This window comes from Phacochoerus africanus, chromosome 2 (assembly GCF_016906955.1).
Source record: "Phacochoerus africanus isolate WHEZ1 chromosome 2, ROS_Pafr_v1, whole genome shotgun sequence".
NCBI classification, from domain to species: Eukaryota; Metazoa; Chordata; class Mammalia; order Artiodactyla; family Suidae; genus Phacochoerus; species Phacochoerus africanus.
In genome coordinates, this window is record NC_062545.1 from 171,807,095 (window position 1) to 171,830,506 (window position 23,412).

Below are 23,412 nucleotides of genomic sequence, written 5' to 3' on the forward strand. Positions count from 1 at the left end.
ATCCTAATGATTTACGTATTTATTCTCTACAGACTTATTCTGAAGCTTATATGTCAAGTACGTATTTATATCTAGGGTCTTAAGTTTAGAGGAAGTAGAGAGTAATGATTAATAGCTAAACTATCTCCCAGTCCCAGTTTCTCTACTTATTCTAGCTATTTCACTTTGGTCATGTTACTTAAACTCTTATGCTACAGCTTATACACTTGTAAAATGGATATAAGACAGTTAGATGATGAATGAATTTCTCGGGAAAAAAAAAAAAAAAAGCCTTCCATTTCTAGAACAAAAATAACTACCTAAACACCTACATAGGAAAGAAAAGACAGGTATCAAATTTTCTAACTTCAACACCAGACACTTGAAAATAATTGGAAAATATTTAAAAGTTCTGAGAGAAAAAAGAATGTAGCCCTAAAATTCTATTCTTAGGCAAGTTATCAACAAAGTATCTTAAAAATATCAAGAAAATCAAAAGAATAAATGAAGAGAATAACCATTCTATTTTTCCCTGGAGTGGGGGGAAGAATAAAGACAACCTGATTAAATTCAACGAAAGCAAAATATTTTAAAACTAAACAAACAAGCATAAGACATAAAAGCACACATAGAATAAAAAACACATTAGTTATCACAAGAAATATGAGTTTTTTGAGTGAAAAGACAAACCTTCATATTAAATTTAAAAATTCAGAGAGAATCCAAATACACCAAATATATGAATTTAATGCCTATTCATCCTATAACTCCCAATATTATACTTTTTGCCTCTTTTTTTATTGAAATGCAGTCCTGCCTATTACAGCTATTAATCTCAAATACCAATTAATTATTGTCCCACTCAAACAAGATCTCATTCAGTGTTTCCTGTCTCACTGAATGGTACCAATCTTCCTACAGCTGTGTGTACCAGAAAAATCAGGATTAATCCTTGACATCTCCTTCTTCTTCCCTGCTTCCCATTAAGCAAACTTTTCCCAAATCTTAATGATTTCACCACATAATTTTCTTTTTTTTTAAACATATCCATCTCTCCCTATCAGCATGCCACCATTCTAGACAAAGCAGTCAGCATTGCACTAACTACTACAGCCTCCAAATTCATCCTTCCACATTCACTCATATCCTCTGTGTTATAACCCAAAGATGGTCTCCAAGATTCTCATCACCAGGTGTACACATTATCATCTCCTAATGAGTGTGAGCAGGACTGTAAATATGATGGATTTCACTCCCCACACTGTCTCATGTTATATGACAATGGTAAAAGAGATTTTAAAGGTAAAATTGTGGTCCCAAATCAGCTGAATTTTTTAGCTAATGAAAGAGATACTGTCCTGGGTAGAGCTGACTTAATCAAAGAAAGTTCTTATTAGGGACTAAGCCCATCCAGCAGAGATTCTCCTTCTGGCCTTGAAGAAGCAAAACGTCATGTGCACAGGATCACATGGCAAGAAATGGCAAAAAGACTCTAGTTGCAGAGAATGGTCCCTGATAGCCAACAAGAAATTATGTATCTCAGTCTTACAACTGCAAGGAACTGAATCCTGTCAACAACCTTTAACTTGGAAGATGTTGGAAGGTCACAGGCTTCATGAATATCTCAACTTCAACCTGGTATGTCCCTGTGCAGAGGACCCAGCTAACCTGTGCCCAGACTGATGATCCATGGAAAATGTCGGATAATAAATCTGTGTTGTATTAAGTCACTAAATTTCTTACACAGTTACAGAAAACTAACACACTCTCCTCTAATAGAATCTTCACATTGCTGGACGGGTGATCCTTAAAAAAAAAAAAAAAATCTAAGCCAACTTTTTTGCTTAAAACACTTTAAGAGCTTTCCAATGCTCTTCAGATAAAATACTAAAATCCTTAAGGATTGTCCTTCATTTCACCCATTATGCCTAGCACAATTCTAGGCACAAAAAAGGTTTTCCAATATTTAATAACGAATAAACATAAACAATAATGAAGCAAGGGCTATAAAAATCATCTCTGAAATTTGAATTTAAAGTTAAAATGTAGGTAAAAATAAAGAAATATTTAATAATGAAAAAAGTTGAGGAAGAAAATATAAAAGCATTGAACCATTACGTAAAAGAAAAAGCAAACTCTTATTAGACAGTTTGCCTTCTTCTATTGTCTAGAAAGGAGCTCACAAAGTTGGAGACTATGAATTATGACATAAGATACCTGACATGATGAAGAAATGTAGACGGGCAGGTACAATTAGAAGGGACCCCAAAAAATGACAAATGGATTGATGTTTGCCTAGAAAGTATTTCTACAGTGAAATCAGTGTTTCTCCACCTCTGTATCTTCCAATCTCATATTCCTGTCCTATCTTTATAATAATTGTCAGTTGGATTTCTCATCACTTTCATAAAATTTCACTATACAATAGTAGGCTTTTCAATAATTTTCCTACTCCTATACTTCTATACAGAGTGGTGAAATGGTTAATATTATCCACAACAGCAATAAAACTCACCTGGAATCCTTACTATACTAATACTAATTAAAGCCATGGGACTGGGTGAGACAATCAAAATAAAGAGTACAGAGATGAAAAGACAAAGACTGTGTCTTAGGGCACCTCATCTTTTAGAGACCAGGAAGAAAAGAAAAAAAAAAAACAAAAACAACTTCAAAAGAGTGGCTGACAATGAAAGATAAAACTGTCTCAAAGAGAAATAATCATTTGGGTCAAATACAGCTCATTTGTAATTCTACCTACCATCTATTTATCCCATATTAAGAACACAAAACCTAAAAATGGTGAACAGATTAAGATCTTTGAAGAAAAATGTAAACTTATTGCTTAAAATCACATTCAACTTTAAGTTTCTAAGTTGATAGAAAATTCATGATCAAATTTTAAGAGCTGAGAAAATATTTCAATCAATACTGCTGTTATTTTCATTTTGTTAAGAAAAAGAATATAAACCTAAACTTCTAAAAATGTTCAGGGCTCTTTGATTTCAAAGAAAATCTTTCATACCTCTGCCAGTTTATATGGTAAAATAAGCTTTTCTCCCACTGTCACAGTCTTCCTTGTGACTAGTGCTTCAAATAGCATCTCTTCTTTAACCTATACAGCAGAAAAGTAAATTCAATATGTAAGATTTGTGATAACAGTTGAATTATTTATTTAAAAGTCAAACAGAGAAAAAAGTTAATGAGATTAGCAAATATGCAATAGAGAAAAACAAAAAGACAATTCAATGGGCAATTTAAATATTGGTCAAAGTGGAATTAAGTGTCCCACTCACCCCACATCACCATAAAAAGTACACAAAGGGTAAATAAGACAGAAGGGTCTTTTAAAGTTTTCTTTCTGATCATAATAGAGAAACATTTCATTGTGCAGAATACGAAAGATACAGAATAGCACAAAAAATATTTTAAGATGATCAATCATAATCCCACAACAAGGAATAAAAAGTGACAACAGTTCCTGAATTCCAGAAACAGTATAATGGATGCTTATTCATGTTTAAAATATTTACTTTTCACTTACAGATGTTAAACTTTATGATAAAGTTAATGTTTCCTTTGTTCTCACTCTCTCTGGAGAAGCCAACACTATCATGAATTCTCATGTACCATTTCAGTTCACATTTTCACACACATACACATATGTCTCATTTCAGTTCATGTTATTATATCACACACATTTCTGAGATCTATGTTGATAATTTAGATCAAGTTTATTCATTTTAATTACTATACAGCATCTCACTATATAAATTACCACTATGTGCAATCCATTCTCCTATTGTAGGCATTTGTACTACCTACAATTTTACTCTATTAGAAAATAAACTACAGTGAATATTCCCACATGTGAGTTTGAGTTTCTCTGAATTAAACACCAAGAAAGAAATTGAAGATGACACAAACATATGGAAAGATATACTGTGTTCGTCAGTTGGAAGAATTTATATTGTCAGAATGATTATACTACCCAAGGCAATCTACAGATTCAATGCAATCCTTATCAAATAACAATGGCATTTTTCACAGAACTGGAACATAATATTTTTTAACTTTTATGTAAAAACAAAAGACCCAAAATAGCCAAAGCAGACCTGAGAAAGAAAAATGGAGTTGGAGGAATCAGGCTCCCTCACTTCAGACTATACCACAAAGCTACAGTCATCAAAACAGTGTGGTACTGGCACAAACACAGAAATACAGCTCATGGAAAAGGATAGAAAGCCCAGAAATATACCCATGCACCTATGGTCAACTAATCTACAACAAAGGAGACAAAAACATACAATGGAGAAAAAACAGTCTCTTCAATAAATGTGTTGGGAAAACTTGACAGCCACACAAAAAAAGAATGAAATTAGAACACATTCTAACACCATACACAGAAATAAACTCAAAATGGACTAAAGACCTAAATATTAAGAACTAATACTATAAAACTCTTAGACGAAAATATAGGCAGAATATTCTAACATGAACTGCAACAATTACTTTTTGGGGGGGGTGGGGGTGCTGCACCTGGGGCATGTGGAAGTTCCCAGGCTAGAGGTCAAATTGCAGCTTCAGCTATTGGCCTGCACCACGGCTCACAGCAATGCCAGATCCTTAACCACTGAGCAAGGCCAGAGATTGAACCGGCATCCTCATGGATACTAGTCAGGTTCGTTACTGCTGAGCCACAATGTGAACTCCTATTTTCCTTTTTGTTTTCATTACTCTAGGAGGTGGATCCAAAATGATATTGCAGAGAGTTCCCATCATGGCTCAGAGAGTTAAGAACCCAACTAATATCCATGAAGATTTGGGTTCAATCCCTGGCTTAGCTCAGTGGGTTAAGGATCCAGCATTGCTGTGAGCTGTGGTGAAGGTCACAGACACAGCTTGGATCCCAAGTTGCTGTGGCTGTGGCATAGCTTGGTAGCTACAGCTCCGATTTGACCCCTAGCCTAGGGACTTCCATACACTGCAGGTGTGGCCTTAAAAAGCAAAAAAAAAAAAAAAAAAAGGAAAAGGGAAAAGGCACAATGGGATCAGTGGCATCTTGGGAGAGCTGGGACTCAGGTTCCATACCCGGTTTGGCACAGTGGGTTAGGGATCCAGCGTTACTGCAACTGTGGCCTGTGGCTTAGGTCGAAACTATGGCTCAGATCTGACCCCTGGCTCTGGAATTCCATATCCCATGGAGTGGCCAAAGAAGACAGAAAAAGAAAAGTTTTTGCCCAGAAAAGAAACCATAAAAAAAAACAAAAAGACAACCCACAGAATGGGAGAAAATATTTTCAAAAGAAGCAAAAAGGGATTAATCTTCAAAATATATAAACACCTCATTCAGCTCAATATCAAAAAAACAGGAGTTCCCTGGTGGCTCAGTGGGTTGAGCAGCATTGTCACTGCTGTAGTTTGGGTCACCGCTGTGGCACAGGTTTGATTCCTGGCTCAGGAAACTCCGTATGCCAAGGGCACAGCCAAAACAAATAACCCAATCAAAAAATGGGCAGAAAATCTAAACAAACATTTCTCCAAAAAGCACATGAAAAGATGCTCAACAGGGCTAATTGCTAGAAAAATGTAAATCAAAATCACAGTGAGGTACCACTTCACACCAGTCAGAATGTCTACAAACAATAAATGCTGGAGAAGGTGTAGAGAAAGGGAACCCTCCTACACTGTTGGTTGGAATGTAAATTGGTACAACTACAATTTGAAGAACAACTGGAGAACAGTATGGAGGTTCCTCAAAAAATAAAACATAGAACTACTATACGATCTAGCAATCCCACTCCTGGGCATATATATGAAGAAAACTCTAATTCAAAAAGATGCATGTGCCCCCATGTTCACTGCAACACTATTTAGAATAGCCAAGACATAGAAGAAACCTAAATGTTCATGGACAGATGAATGGATAAAAATGTGGTACATATATATAATGGGATATTACTCAGACATTAAAAAGAATGAAATAATGTCATCTGCAACAACATGGATGGACCTAGAGATTATCATATTAAGTGAAGTAAGTCAGATGGAAAAGGACAAATATTATATGATATCACTTATAATTGGAATCTAAAAAATGATACAAATGAACTTATTTACAAAACAAACAGACTCACAGATTTTGAAAACAAAATTAGTGGTTACTAAAGGCAAAGGTGGAGGGGGGAAGGATAGACTAGGAGTTTGGGATTGGCACATATGCCATATTGTACATGGAACGGATGGTCAACTGGGACCTGCTGTGTAGCACAGTAAGAACTCTATTCAAATTCTGTGATAACATAAATGGGAAATGAATGGGAAATGACTCTGAAAAAGAATGGAGATATATATATATAATATATGTATATCTGAATGACTTTGTTGAAAGCAGAAATTAACACACATTGTAAATCATCATACTTCAACAATATTTTTAAATTGAAAAAAAGACAAAGCCCAACATCCATTCATGATCAAGACCCTCGCCAAAGTGGGTATAGAGGGAACATTCCTGAATATAATCAAAGCCATTTATGATAAACCCACAGCCAATATAATACTCAATGGGGAAAAACTGAAAGCCTTCTCACTCAAATCTGGAACAAGACAGGGATGCCCACTCTCACCACTGCTCTTCAACATAGTTTTGGAAGTCCTAGCCATAGCAATTAGGCAAACAAAAGAAATAAAAGGCATCCATATAGGAAGAGAAGAGATCAAACTGTCACTGTATGCAGATGACATGATACTATACATAGAAAACCCTAAGGACTCAACCCAAAAACTACTTGAACTGATTCATAAATTCAGCAAAGTAGCAGGATATAAGATTAACATTCAGAAGTCAGTCGCATTTCTGTATACCAGCAATGAAATATTAGAAAAGGAATACGAAAATACAATACCTTTTAAAATTGCACCTCACAAAATCAAATACCTCGGAATACACCTGACCAAGGAGGGAAAGGACCTATATGCCGAGAACTATAAAACTTTAATCAAAGAAATCAAAGAAGATGTAAAGAAATGGAAAGATATTCCATGTTCATGGATTAGAAAAATCAATATTGTAAAAATGCCCATGCTTACCCAAAGCAATCTACAGATTCGATGCAATCCCTATCAAATTACCCAGGACATTTTTCACAGAACTAGAACAAACAATCCAAACATTTCTATGGAACCACAAAAGACCCAGAATCGCCAAAGCAACCCTGAGAAACAAAAACCAAGCAGGAGGCATAACTCTCCCAGGCTTCAAGAAATCCTACAAAGCCCCAGTCATCAAAACAGTGTGGTACTGGTATCAAAACAGAAAGACAGACCAATGGAACAGAATAGAGAACCCAGAAATAAACCCTGACACCTATGGTCAATTAATCTTTGACAAGGGAGGCAAGAACATCAAATGGGAAAAAGAAAGTCTATTCAGCAAGCATTGCTGGGAAACCTGGACAGCTGCATGCAAAGCAATGAAATTACAACACACCCTCACACCATGCACAAAAATAAACTCCAAATGGCTGAAAGACTTAAATATACGACAGGACACCATCAAACTCCTAGAAGAAAACATAGGCAAAACACTCTCTGACATCAACATCATGAATATTTTCTCAGCTCAGTCTCCCAAAGCAATAGAAATTAGAGCAAAAATAAACCCATGGGACCTCATCAAACTGAAAAGCTTCTGCACAGCAAAGGAAACCCAAAAGAAAACAAAAAGACAACTTTCAGAATGGGAGAAAATAGTTTCAAATGATGCAACCGACAAGGGCTTAACCTCTAGAATATATAAGCAACTTATACAACTCAACAGCACAAAAGCCAATCAATCAATGGAAAAATGAGCAAAAGGCCTGAATAGACTGTTCTCCAAGGAAGATATACAGATGGCCAGCAAGCACATGAAAAAATGCTCAACATCGCTGATTATAAGAGAAATGCATATCAAAACTATCATGAGATATCACCTCACACCAGTCAGAATGGCCATCATTAATAAGTCCACAAATAACAAGTGCTGGAGGGGCTGTGGAGAAAAGGGAACCCTCCTGCACTGTTGGTGGGAATGTCAACTGGTACAGCCACTATGGAGAACAGTTTGGAGATACCTTAGAAATCTATACATAGAACTTCCATATGACCCCGCAATCCCACTCTTGGGCATATATCCAGACAAAACTCTACTTAAAAGAGACACATGCACCCGCATGTTCACTGCAGCCCTATTCACAATAGCCAGGACATGGAAACAACCCAAATGTCCATCCACAGATGATTGGATTCGGAAGATGTGGTACATATACACAATGGAATACTACTCAGCCATAAAAAAGAATGACATAATGCCATTTGCAGCAACATGGATGGAACTAGAGAATCTCATACTGAGTCAAATGAGCCAGAAAGACAAAGACAAATACCATATGATATCACTTATAACTGGAATCTAATAATATCCAGCACAAATGAACATCTCATTAGAAAAGAAAATCATGGACTTGGAGAAAAGACTTGTGGCTGCCTGATGGGAGGGGGAGGGAGTGGAAGGGATCGGGAGCTTGGGCTTATCAGACACAACTTAGAATAGATTTACAAGGAGATCCTGCTGAGTAGCATTGTGAACTATGTCTAGATACTCATGTTGCAACAGAACAAAGGGTGGGGGAAAAAATGTAATTGTAATGTATACATGTAAGGATAAATTGATCCCCTTGCTGTACAGTGGGAAAATAAAATAAAATAAAATAAAAAATAAATAAAATTGAAAAAAAAAAAAAGCATACTCCACAATCAAACTCAATTTATCTACTGGAGCTTATTCACCTTTCAGTACCTTCACAAACATCTATGCCAAACAGGACTTAGAAAATAGAAAACTCAAAACAGTCACTATTGCTGCGATAACTACAAAAAGTAATGGGACAAAATAAACTATTATTTCTAAAACATTTGTTTTAAAAACTAAATATTTATATATATTTTATGGCCAAACCCACAGCATATGGAAGTTCTGGGCCAGCAATCAAAACCACACCTCCACAGCAACCCAAGCCACTGCAGTCAGATTCTTAGTCCACTGTGCCACAGTGAGAACTCCCCTAAAACTCTATTTCTATCATTGAAGTGAATCACTTTAGGAAGGAGAGGAATTAAATTAAATCTTAACAAAAGAGTTTCCATTTTAATTACACCAGCTATTATGCCTATTTTTTAATCTTATTTCAGTTAAAGCCTTAAGGTTGCAATTATTATTATCAATTTTAATCAATTAGAGAAAATCCGATTTAAAAATAAAATCTAACTATGGGCAGCATATCCTGGTAGGTCTTGTCAGATCTCTAGCTCCTTAACTTTGAAGATATTCTTCTTTCTACTTTTTACTAAACCTCCATTCTTAGAACCAGTCCAAACTATACATAACAAAAAGTATTTTGAGAAGCTTGAGTTAAAAAGTGAGATTTGCTTGATTATAAAATCACATTTAGGAGTTCCCGTCGTGGCGCAGTGGTTAACAAATCCGACTAGGAACCATGAGGTTGCAGGTTCGGTCCCTGCCCTTGCTCAGTGGGTTAACGATCCGGTGTTGCCGTGAGCTGTGGTGTAGGTTGCAGACGTGGCTCGGATCCCGCGTTGCTGTGGCTCTGGCGTAGGCCGGTGGCTACAGCTCTGATTCAACCCCTAGCCTGGGAACCTCCATATGCCGCGGGAGCGGCCCAAGAAATAGCAACTACAACAACAACAATAACAACAACAACAACAACAACAACAACAAATCACATTTAGTTTTTGGTCTAATTTTGCCTCTGGTAAGCCCAATTCTCAGAATTGGATTTCTCCTTTTTTTAGAAAAAAAAACAAACCAATACTGAAGCCTTGATACCTGCTGAATGCCTGAACTTGTAAGAGACCACTAGCCACAATGTTCTATATTACCACAATATCAAATGTTTGACTAAAATATCACCTGAAATATCATCTGTTTTCCGACCCATGACCTTTAAAACTACAGCTTTCAGATTCCACAATCCACATCCCGAAACTTCCTTCCAATGAGTGAGTCTAATTCCAACTCAAGGTATTCACTCCTGCCCCTTCAGCCAGGCTAGCTCATTCCACTAAATTAATAAGCAGCACAAAGGTATGCACAAAATAATAAACACTAAGTTAGATAAATAAGAAAAAAGCAACCACTGCTCTCAAAGAACATTGCCGCTACCTAATAGACACACACTAGTAAAGAATGACCTTTAGGCTACAAAGCCAATATTAAATTGTGCTAAGGAGAATTAAATGGTTATGCTGATGGAGTCAGTTTAGACCACTAATAAGGTTAAATCCCATGAGGTAGCACAGGAACCAAGATTTGAAAGGTAAGTAATTTTCTAATAGAAAAAAGTAGATTATTCACAATCACAAAAAACTGGAAACAAGATGTTCTTCAACAGGTGTACGGATAAACAAACTGTGGTACATCCGTACCATGGAGTATTGCCCAGCAGTAAAGATAAATGAGCTTTCAAGCCAATAAACGTCACACATCTTAAATGTGTATTGCTAAGTGATACAATCAGTCTGAAAAGGCTGCATGCTATATGATTCCAATTATGTTACATTTTGGAAAAGGCGAACCTACAGAGCTAGTAAAATGATCAGTAGTTTGATGGGAGGGGTTGAAGAGGTGAAGGACACGGAATTTTTAGGGCCATGAAACTATTTTATATGATACTGTAGTGGAAGATACACGACATTACGCATTGTCACAATCCACACACCAAAAAGAGTGAATCTTAATTATACAAAATTTTAGAAAATTATTTAAGATATTGGGGGAGTCTTAGGAAAGAACACAGACAATGACATGAGAACTGTACGACAAATATACAGACCCTCAGTGCAGAGGGAGGGAGGGAAAGGTGCTAGCTTAAGCAATTTTGGAAATAAATGGAGTCTGTAAAACTAGAGGCCAAATGACTTGATAAAGTCATTTCCCATACGAGTATGGGTTAAAAATTCTAATACTGCTATTCAGGTATATTAGAATTGATTGAATAACTAAATGAACAGCAGATTGGTGAGAGACGGTGTCCTCATTGTTAGAGTGGAAGTTTACAGATAAGCAAGGGGAAAAGGCTAGGATGATACATGTGGTAATGGATTATTTAGACACAGTATGATCTCATGTTTATCTTTTAAAAAAAAATTTTTTTTTGGCTACATCCACAGCATTTGGAAGTTCCCAGGCCAGGGACTAAACCTGTGCTGCAGCTGCAAGTTGTAACCTGCATTACAGCTATAGCAATGCCAGATCCTTTAACCCACTGTACCACACAGGAATTTCCTAATTTTTATTTATTGAAGTATACTTGATTTACAATGTTTCAGGTATACAGAAAAGTGATTCAGTTATACACAAATATATATAAGTATGTATTGTTTTTCATATTCTTTTACATTACAGGTTATTGTAAGATAGTGAATATAGCTCCCTGTGCTCTACAGTAGGTCCTTGTTGTTATTTATCTATTTTATATATAGTAGTGTTTATCTATTAATCCCCAATTCCTAATTTATGCCTCCCCCACCATTCCCATTTGGCATTTTGTTTTCAAAGTCTGTGAGTCTGTTTCCATCTTGTGAAAAGTTCATTTGTATCACATTTTTAGATTCCACATATAAAAGATATTACATGATATTTGATATCTATGATAACTTTCTGTCTTACTTTACTTAGTATGATAATCTCCAAGTCTATCCAAGTTGCTGCAAATCGCAATCTTTCATTCCTTTTATGGCTGAGTAATATCCCATTGCATATATGTACCACATTTTCTTTATCCACTCATCTGTCCATAGACATTTAGGCTGCTTCCCTGTCTTGGCTACTGTGAACAGTGCTCCTATGAACATCAAGGTACATAAGTGTTTTTGAGTTAGTTTTCTCCAGATACATGCCTAGGAATGGGACTGCAGGCTCACATGGTAACTCTACTGTCAGTTTTTAGGGAACCTTCATACTGATCTCTATAGTGGCTATGTTAATTTACATTCCCACCAATAGCACAGGAGAGTTCCCTTTTTTCTACACCCTCTCCAGCATTTGTTATTTGTAGACATTTTGATGATAGCAATTCTGACCTCACTGTGGTTTTGATTTGCATTTCTCTAAAAATTAGCAATGTTGAGCCTGTTGGCAATCTGTACGTTTTCTTTGTAGAAATATCTATTTAGGTCTTCTGCCCATTTTTTGAATGGGCTATGGGTTTTTTTTATATCAAGCTATATGAGCTGTTTGTATACTTTGGAAACTAATCCCTTGCTGGTCACATAGTTTGCAAGTATTTTCTCCCAGTTTACAGGCTGTCTTTTTGTTTTATGGTTTCCTTTGCTGTGAAGATTATTATCTTTATATAGGCATAAATGGTTACATAGAAATATTCGTAGATATGTGAATATGCTCAGATGAGATTTCCTTGTTCTGTTAAAGAACGTATAAAAATTATACCCCTTTTAAGATGAGTCTAACCAAAATCCTAGTATAAGAATTACCTCAAATACATAAAAAATTACAAAGGTCTAGAACATGATATAGTCTAGAGTGAAATATTGCAAATTGAGGAATTTGGATATTTCAGGCAGGGGGAGGAAGGGGAGAAAACAGAAATCATCTAAAGATTCTGGCACAGACAAAAGCAAAAATCCTATTTTCTGGAGTAACACTATTAATAAAAAGTATTAATCCATATACACCTACAAAACATTTACACAAAATAAAAACTGAGAAGATACCTAGTATTTGAAATGATAATGGAGAATGTAATCACTCACTTCTAATAATTCTGAGACAATAGGTAGAACTTCAGGATTACAGATATCTATGGAGTCATCCCGGTATGTCTTCTTTTTATAACAGATATTACCCAAATGAAGTATTGCTGAGAGAAGAGAGAAAATCCTGTAAAAATAAAACCATAAATTACAACTTGCTTGTGTGCATCCTCTAAGCTTATTTCATTCCAAATTTCTAATTAAGCAAATTAACGACTACAAAGTATTTAGTCTTCAGAAAAATAAGAAATACATGGATAATAATCATAATAACTAAAAGTTATTGAGTGTTTACTATGTCAGGCATGGTGCAAAGTGCTTTATATAACCCTACTTTCAGCATTTTATCACGTGTCAGATTTCATGGTTTGAAAGTGACTTCTTACTATTGTCTGAATCAGTGTAGTGTTTCAAAAGTCTATGACTCTAAATGCTTTTCATCCTGCCCCTTCTCTACACTGTCTATTTCAGATCTACTGAATCAGAATCTTTAAAGGAAAAGCCTTAGCCTTGGAATCTGTATTTTTTAACATAACCTAGGTGATTTTTTAGTGTTAGTTATAGTTCTTAAAATGTTCTCCTATATAATATACTGCCCATCATATTATGAATGTTTTCATGAGGCCACTGGGGTATATTATCTAGTATCAGGCCCTTAGTGTGAAACACCTACACCTGGACTGTCGCTCCCTCCTCTCTAAGAACACTTGCCCCTTCTCCAGCCAACAGCTACCCTACACTTGTACTCTACATCTCATGAACTCAGTTTACTCTGGAACATTATACCTATTTCCTATCTCTCACCTGAACCTGACAAGCACCTTCTCTCAAAATAATCTCACTTTCCTCTTACTTTAAACAACCCATCCTAGATCCCAATCTTCTCCTTCCCTTCACAAACAAGCTTACTGAAATGTTAACTTACACTCCTAGTTTTCACTCTGTCATTCCTTATTTACTATCATACTCTGGTATCTGCCTCTCACTAAAGTGTCTCATAGGGAGTTCCTACTGTTAAGAATCTGACTGCAGTGGCTCGGGTTACTGTGGAGGCACAGGTTCATTTCCAAGCCCAGCATAGTAGGTTAACGATTTGGCATTGCCACAGCTGCAGCAAAGACTGCAGCTGCAGCTTGGATTCAATCCCTGGCCCAGGAACTTCCATGTTTCATGGGTACAATCCCCGCTCCCCACAAAAAAAATTTTTACAAAAGTTACCGAAAACCCTCATGCCACTAAAAAAAGTATACTGTGTCCTTAACTTACATGACATCTCAAAGGCATTTAATGCAGTTGAACACTCCATCTAAAAAAGCCCTTCCTAGAAATCTGTATGTACACACATCTTTGTGCCTTGTCCAGTTATTTCCTTATAATGAGTCTATAAAATTTTAACTGTATTTTCCTAAAATGAGGAAGCTTTTTTTTTTTTTTTTTGGTCTTTTTGCCTTTCATAGGGCCGCTTCCTGTGGCATATGGAGATTCCCAGGCTAGGGGTCTAATGGGAGCTGTAGCCGCCGGCCTACACCAGAGCCACAAGCAATGCAGGATCCGAGCCATGTTTGCGACCTACACCACAGCTCACAGCAACGGTGGATCCTTAACCCACTGAGCAAGGCCAGAGATTGAACCTGCAACCTCATGGTTTCTAGTCGGATTCGTTAACCACTGCGCCACGACAGGAACTCCTAAAATGAGGAAACTTTTTAAATAAAACAAAGATATTGCTTTAAGAACCTAACAGCTATACTTTCAGAGGTTGTGAATCAACATCTAACTTAATGGTGTAATTTTTCAAATAATTTAACATTTTTAAATGTTTGAATTTTACCATGATTCAAACACAATATAAATCAATTATAAAGGAATAATTCTTAAAAACATTCTGAGTTAGAGAGGAAACTCAGTATCAACTGAAATATAAAAACCAATGAAACTCAAAACATAAAAACATAAATTTGAGTCATTTTTTAAAAATGATTTTTAGTAGTAATTTATACAGTTACAAGTTAAACTATGTGGGTTCAGTAATCACCACGATAATGTTTTCTCGCACACAAATATGTAATGCATATCTCCAACAATAATAAATGTCATACAATCAAATGTACTACAATTCAATATAAAAGGATTTATAAATGATCAAGGAGGGGAATTCTTTGAAACACACATCATGATTTGTTCTCTACTGAAGTTATGAGTATATAATAAATAAACTCACTGTCTTCGCGTCTTGGGAAGAAATCCTACCATTTCCATGGCTAGTTGTAAACGTTCAAAGTCATGCCTCAAATCTTCCCCCTCCACTGTGAAACAATCCTGCTTTTTTTTAAGAAAATAGAGGGAGAAAAATCTAGATTACCTATTGAATCAAAAGCAGCATAAGCCACTCGGAAATATATTAATTTCAGATAAGTATACCTATGTATAAAAATTAGAGCTGGTGAAATATTTAGACATTGCCAAATACATTAGACCGTTTATCTTACAAGTATGCAAACTAAACACATACCTACCAAAACACCAGTAAGTTAACTTTTCTCTCTTTCACTCACCAAAGCAAGGATCTCAAAAGTAACTTAAGATAAAAAGCTAGCAATACTTATAAAACATTCTGATACCAAGTTTGATTTTGAGTGGTTCTGAAGAGTCTTGGAGATCCAAAGCATTTAAGAGAGCTCAATTCCACAAACAAATTTTACTCAACAAAAAATGTAATAAATGCCTACCCATTTGCAAGGCTCTGAACTATACCCTAGGATACAAAAATAAATTTTAGAAGAGGCAGTAATTTAGTTGAGAAATGGAGCTGATATTTTTATAACAAAGATGTTTAACATTATATCAATACTAGATATAACATAAATAGTCCCTAAGAAATAACATAAACAATATGACAATCAATAAGTGAAAAAAAGAAGTATATGTGAAAGTATAAAAACCTGCAAAGGATACACATGAGTCAGTAAAAACAGTTATGGACTACCAGACAAAAAAGCATTACTCTTTTAGAGCAACTCTTGCATTTCAGTTCCCCCAAAAGTCAAACAATAACACTGTACACATAATCTGAAACTTCAAAACAATAATATGGCCTTTAAATCTCTTTACTATATTTTCTCACAATCCTTTACACTTACATTTTCAAAAACGTGCTCACATGTATTTACTTTTCTAATGCTTACCTTCCTATAAAACATTGTATTGAATACTCAATGAACATATCAACTATTATTTGTCTCATTCACTATAGATCTCCAATATCAAGTCAGTGCCAAGAAGAAGGTGGATAATTTTTGAAGTAAATAAATAATCAACGAATTATTTAACTGAATGAGACATTCCTTAAGACATAAACAAAGTGCTCATTTATTTTTTAAAAAGTATTTATCAAGTGCCTACCATGTACAACCTATTTTAGGCACTGTAAAAATAAATTAATAAATATATGTAAATATTAAAGTTTAAAGTAAGTCTTAGAATGCTATTGAAAATATTTTTATTCTCTATATGGAAAGGTACACATGCATAGTTTAAAATTTTAAATTCAGGGAGTTCCCATCATGGCTCAGAGTAATGAACCAGACTAGTATCCATGCAAATGCAGGTTCAATCCCTGGCCTTGCTCAATAGGTTGAGGATCTGGTGTTGCTATGATCTGTGCTGTGGATCACAGATGTGACTCCGGATCTGAAGTTGCTGTGGTTGTGCTGTAGGCTGGCGGCTGCAGCCCTGATTCGACCCCCAGCCTGGGAACCTCCATATGCCACAGGTACAGCCCTAAAAAGCCAAAAAAATTTTTTTTTAATTTTAAATTCAGGAGTTTTCGTTGTGGCTCAGCAGAAATGAACCTGGCTAGGATCCATGAAGATGCAGATTTGATCCATGGCCTTGTTCAGTTGGTTTTAAGGATCCAGCACTGCCGAGAGAAGAGGTATAGGTCACAAATGCTGCTCAGATCCTGCATTTCTGTGGTTTTGCCAGCAGCTGCAGCTCCAATTCAATCCCTAGCTCAGGAAGCTCCATATGCTGCAAATGCAGCACTTAAAAAAAAAAAAAAAAATTTTAATTCACGCTCAAGAAGGGTTCTTTCTGTGAACACATGCATTTAATTTTCTGACTATAAAATTTTTGGTAAGTGATTTTAAGACACATTTCTATAGACATGCTAACATCCTTCCCACTAAAAAATTTTCAGTTAACACATTTTTATTTTACCTACAGAAAAGCTTTTTAAAAACCTCTTGCTTATCCTCCGCTCCAAACTACGAACAGCTTACTCATTTTATGATTCAGTAAAAGTTTTCTATAATGAATAAGTAGGGAAAAAGGACTATCCTTCCACTTGTGTAAATTCAAAGATACAGCAATGATGCTCATAACAGACCATTGTTATTATTAGCCCTCAAAATGAATAAAACAATGTTTATAAAATATTGAGACAGTAAACTAAAAAATGTACTAAAATTATAAATACATTTATACTTTGTTATCCATAGTCAAATCAGAAATACAAAGTGGTCTCAGTGAAGACCAAAATCTTAATTAATTTTTAAATACTTCTACTTAATATCTATTCCCCTGGTGACAATGGTATTAGAAAAACTCCAGAATGGACTAATCTACCAGACCAGAAATATCTTTATCTTAATCTGGATTCCTATGGAAGCAGATTTCCAAATCAAGATTCAGTACAAGTAGTAGTAGAATGGTTATGTAAAATAGGGAAGGCAATGTAGCCTGAACAGGGTATAATATTAAAGTAGTTACCACAGTGGGTAACTGGACTTTAATCCCTAAGTAATCTATGGGAAACAGTATAAAAAAATAGAAAGGTGTGAAGTTCTCGTCATGGCTCAGTGGTTAACGAATCCGACTAGGAACCATGAGGTTGCGGGTTCAATCCCTGGCCTTGCTCAGTGGGTTAAGGATCCGGCGTTGCCGTGAGCTGTGGTGTAGGTCAAAGACGATGCAGCTCGGATCCCGCGTTGCTGTGGCTGTGCTGTAGGCCAGAGGCTACAGCTCTGATTTGACCCCTAGCCTGGGAAACTCCATATGCTGCAGGAGTGGCCCAAGAAATGACAAAAAAAAAAAAAAAAAAAAAAAAAAAGAAAGGTGAAGCAGCTGGAGCACTTATACACCATCTCCTATCAATTACTGGTTGAGGGCTTCTGGAGATAGGAGGAGGAAGCTGTTAATTCCTAGCACTTCTAGAGGGCCATGCAAGAGCACAAGGCCTTCCAGGGTTCTAAGAAAAGCCTTCAAGCACCAAGATACAAATACTCACTGTTAGAGATCATTCAGAAGACAATGAAATGGTAAGGGTCAAAGAATAAGGCAGGGAACTAAACAACTTGTTACAACCCTTTCCACTGGAAGAAGATACCTGGTTCCTCTTGTTAAACTCAGCTCAGGCACTAACCTTACTTGACAATATGTCACTGCATTGCACTCTCCCCCAAAACCCACCAAAATGTTCCCTCATGCTATCAGCCCTTTTTCCTTTTGTATGAGATGATGAGAACCCTTTCTCATTTACAAATACCTACAATAAGCCTGGCATGTAGTAACCATTTACCACGGAGAGAAAGTGAAGGGCAGAGTCAAATTACACATTTTTTCTACACTGTCTATATTTCTTTTTTTTTTTCTGTCTATATTTCTTAGAATGGCGTTTAGAAAAAATCATTTTTTATAGCTACCAGTTGATTATACAGGAAACGAATCTGAATAACTGACCTTAAGAGTTAGTATCATGCTGAAGATCATTTAAAAAGAAAGAATATAAAGAATATAGCCTAGGAGTTCCCATCATGGCTCAGCAGTTAACAAATCCAACTAGGAACCATGAGGTTGCGGGTTTGATCCCTGGCCTTGCTCAGTGGGTTAAGGATCCGGCGTTGCCGTGAGCTGTGGTGTAGGTTGCAGACTCGGCTCGGATCCCACATTGCTGTGGCTCTGGTGTAGGCTGGCGGCTACAGCTCCGATTCGACCCTAGCCTGGGAACCTCCATATGCCCCAAGAACAGGCCAAGAAAAGGAAAAAAGACCAAAAAAAATATATATATATAGCCTAATACAAATTCCAATTTACACTATTTAACTTGCTTCATCACCATGGGAAAAGTCATTTAAATTCTGAGCCACAGTTGCTTCTTGTATGAAAGGTACTAACCACAACCAATGATCAAACATAATATGGATGTTAAGGAGCTTTTAAATGGAAAAATATATGCAAATGAGTTGTACGACATGCAAGACACCTCATATTAGACTGGCATACAGCCAAAAAGGCAGTTATTTGAGGGAGTGACCATAAATTTATAAAATGTTGGATATTGAGGAGTTCCTGTCGCAGCTCAGTGGTTAACGAATCCAACCAGGAACCATGACGTTGCGTGTTTGATCCCTGACCTCACTCAGTGGGTTAAGGATCTGGCATTGCCATGAGCTGTGGTGTAGGTCACAGACACAGCTTGGGTCTGGTGTGGCTGCGGCATAGGCCATTGGCTACAGTTCCAATTAGACCGCTAGCCTGGGAACCTCCATACGCCACAGGTGTGGCCCTAAAAAGACAAAAAAAAAAAGACCAAAAACAACAACAACACAAAATAAATTGTTGGATACTGAATAGGAGTTATGAATCTTTGTGCTATAGAAATACTTAAAGAGAAAGGAAACAATTATGGATTCAAAGGCTCTAGTCCAAGTTGCATAAAGATTCCTAAAAGTACTGCAGCAGGTCTACTTCACAGAAAATGGGACGACAGGTGCTATAAAAATAGTTTGGTTCCTATAAAGGTAGTAATGACCAGGATGGGAGCTTGGTCTCAATGCGATAGTATGTTCTAATCTCTCCACAGCATGATGGACTAATAGCATCCTGAAATCTATTATGGCAATTATCACCAAACTAGGCCTTATGGCTGGGCCCTAAAATCTTTCAAAGCTTGGTTCAGAAAAATATTAAGATTAGGTAAAACTAACCTTTGATATTACTGAAGTTATTCAGGACCAGCTTTAAGGTAAAACCATTTGAATAGATTATTACCATTATTACACATTGCTAAATGTGTTCTACATATGCATCAATATGAGTCACTTGCCACATATAATCTCTGGCCTCACTCACTGGGTTAAGGATCCAGCATTGCCGTGAGCTGTGGTATAGGCTGCAGACGTGGCTTGGATCCCATGTTGCTGTGGCTGTGGCGCAGGCTGGCAGGTGTAGCTCCAATTCGATCCCTAGCCTGGGAACTTCCATATGCCACAAGTGCAGCCCTAAAATAGCAAAAAAAAAAAGGATAACCTTTAAAGGAATTAAATTACCATATAATGGGCAACAACAAAGTCCCCCCTTAGGATCATTTATACAATTCCATACAATGTATGATAAATAATACAGCACAAACTGCAAAAATATCCTCAAATCCTCTTCCTATAGTGCTAGTCACATAAGTTCTAGTAACTCAGAGGAAAACAAAGTTTAGTTTGCCCCCAAATATACTATGAGGAGGACCTAAGAGGAAAGAATAAAGCAAAAGATCCTCAGCAGTCAGACAGACTGCTTGCTTTCATTAATTAACTTGCAAGAAAAAGCAATAGAAGTTAATCAAAATTCAAGTTATAATAGATTATAATAAATTTGAAAACACAATAAATGTGAGGAAAGTGATGAAAGTAATGTTAAGGGAGTAGTACAGTCTGCCTACAAAGTTCCTCTAAAAGGAAAAGACGGGTAATGACGCTTTCAATGGTGGCAGTAATGGTGGAAATACTTATTGTGCACTTAATAAGTACTAAACAATCTATCAAGCTCTTTAGATGCACTAATTTAACACTCACAAAAGTTAAAGGCCATTATTATCCCCCCAAATAAGTGGTGGAAACAAAAGAAAACGTGCTCGGGTTCTCAAAACTAGAAGTAGATAAGCCATGTATGCAAAAGTCAGGTTTGTCTACTTCACAGCCCCAAAATTCTTAAGAATTAAATAGCAGACTAGTTCACAATTTCACTATAAGCTCTGTACAGGCAATCAAGCTTACGTTTGCCATGTGAATTTCCCAGTCTCCTATCTCCTTCCCAATGAAGTACAATCACTTGGTGTACTAAGCGAAAGATGGAATCTTCTCAAAAGTGGCAAAATAGCATAAAATGTTCCTACTAAAGTTTATCAGTCTCTCTAAATTTAAATGTTTAAAATTAATTTTCCAAAAACTTAAATCTGAAACCAAAAATTATTTGATTTATTAAGAAATGGTAATGGAATTAAACCTAAGGGAAAAAGTAATGTCATAATTACTAATCCTTCTCAACTCTAAAACAGGCTTGGTTTGCAATTAGTGGAGTTTATAAATACACACAGCGAGAATTAAAGTGATAACTATTTAAAGCAAGAAATTAAGACATGTTATGTTTCCAGGAGGAATAGTTAATAAATTAGTTATTAGTTAATGAATAGATATAGACGAGTACATGTTTGTAGCCTTCACATCAGACCTAATTGCAAACTGAAGGAAAAAGTTTTTTATGTTCTTTCTAATAATTACAAACTTGTTCTTACAAAACATAACAAATAAAGCTAAATTTACCTACTCATTTTACATTGTACCATACATGCCCTTAATTACTCAATTTAAAATACAAGATAATCTTACTTACAGAAATTTCAATTCTTAATTTTTGGAAAAATACATAAAGACCACAGCCTCTCTTGTAATTGAAAAAAATGCATTCATTATATGAAAAGACTGTTAACTGACACATAGAACAGGAAGGACGTAACTTTTAAAAATAAACAATAAATACTATTTAGTAATAAAACTACTAAAAAAGAATTGAAAAAGAAAAATAAATCTCAAGGGAAAAAACTCATGTAGTTCATAAGGATTCATATCAGTGCAGAAATCAGGAATGCAATCAATTTACTGTCTGTCAAAATAAATACTGAATATAGTCTAAACGTTAGCAAAAATATCCAAAAAAAAAAGATAAATTGACTGGTTTTTAATCAATAAACCATACACAAACAAATAAATTAAACAATGATTTATCTCCTCTCCTAGATTCTTTGTATATCAGCTGATTTTCTTTCTAACTAACTTGCAAGGTAGATGCAAATGAGCAAAGTGAGGGTCCTTTAACAGGAACACAGAATATTTAGGTACTTGTACTGACCGGCTCAGAGTCATAGCAATAATCATCCCAGCTCTGTCTGAGGGGTTTCTTTGTTATCTGAAAGTAAGGCAGATTAGTTAGGTAGAAGTTATGATTACTACACTTCTTTAATCATCTCTTAGATATAGAGTTCAGGCAGCACTGTTGTTATCCAAAAAAGTTAATTGGTATAGTAGGACAAAACAAGAAACAACTAGTCAACATTCAGATTCTGGGAGATCACATATTAGTATAACCAATCCATACATGTTATTGTTCAATGATTCTGAAATATATATAGTAACTGCTGAGTCCCACAGTCTCTGAATAACTGACCTTATGACAAGAATATGTATGGTACGGCCACTGAATACAAAAAAAAAAAAATCTGAAAGAACACTAATAAACTCTGGATTTCTCTAATACTAACAATTATCAGCTCATTTATAGGAAATTACTACTTTTTAAAAAGGAAGTTATTTAATCACCCCAAATATAAGACAAACACTTTAAATAGGGAAGGGAAAAAACTCAGAAGCTAAATCAATTATTTTTTTAAATATACTTAATTAAATACAGTAAAAATGCCTAGTAATATATCAGAAGTGATATTTTAAATAATTTTTAAATTCTCAATACAGTAATACAAAGTTATGTCTGTTTATATAAATATGTAGTTTCAAAATTATCAGAAAGTATCAGTTAGGGAGTTCCCGTTGTGACTCAGTGGCTAACGAATCCGACTATGAACCATGAGGTTGTGGGTTCGATTCCTGGCCTCACTCAGTGGTTTAAGGATCCAGCATTGCTTTGGCTGTGGTGTAGGCCAGTGGCTACAGGTCCAATTAGACCCCAAGCCTGGGAACCTCCATCTGCTGTGGGTGCAGCCCTAGAAAAGACAAAACAAAACAAAGAAAGTATCAGTTATACAGTGTGCTTTATATCTTGTTAAAAACTCTGAGATGCTAATTTCATAACCCTAAATACACAGTAAAATCTTAGTGCCACCATCAAAGTATCAAATTTTCTTACGAAAACCTTCGTAAGGATTTTTTAAATTGCCATAAAAGAATTTCTTTCCATAGACATTACATCTTACCTCAAGCAATTTAAAAAATTGGGGGAGACAATCTGTTATTTACATGATCTACTGTCAGACCAGTTCCATTATCATTGGTTCTAGGATTTGGGTTACTATGAGAAATAAAATTGGAGAAACCAAAGCAATGAAAAGTTGTGAGAATTACTCCTTATAATGGATGTTTAGTGCTGAATTCTGAGGTTAAAGGTACAATACAAATTCTCTAAGTCACTTCCTTGACAAATTTTCATATTAAATGGTTAATGGGATCAATCATTAAATTATATAAATAATCATACTCTAAATCAGTTATCATAATATCATGCAAAGAGGTCAATGTATTAGACTTCAAAACATGCATC

The 23,412-nt window shown here is 35.7% G+C and overlaps 1 protein-coding gene across 8 annotated transcripts in view; it reads right to left on the bottom strand.

Annotated features, from left to right (window-relative positions):
- Positions 1–23,412, bottom strand: part of MYO9A (myosin IXA) — a 235,527-nt gene that overhangs the window by 167,147 nt on the left and 44,968 nt on the right. For 7 of the 8 annotated variants that reach the window (XM_047767209.1, XM_047767211.1, XM_047767210.1 and 4 more), the window contains exons 6-9: positions 21,991–22,047; positions 15,035–15,132; positions 12,814–12,940; positions 3,005–3,094 (exon numbers count right to left, since the gene is read on the bottom strand). In XM_047767209.1, the coding sequence (XP_047623165.1) occupies positions 3,005–3,094; positions 12,814–12,940; positions 15,035–15,132; positions 21,991–22,047 (372 nt within the window). The remainder of the gene's footprint in view (positions 1–3,004; positions 3,095–12,813; positions 12,941–15,034; positions 15,133–21,990; positions 22,048–23,412) is intronic. The other variant, XM_047767208.1, reaches the window with a different exon arrangement.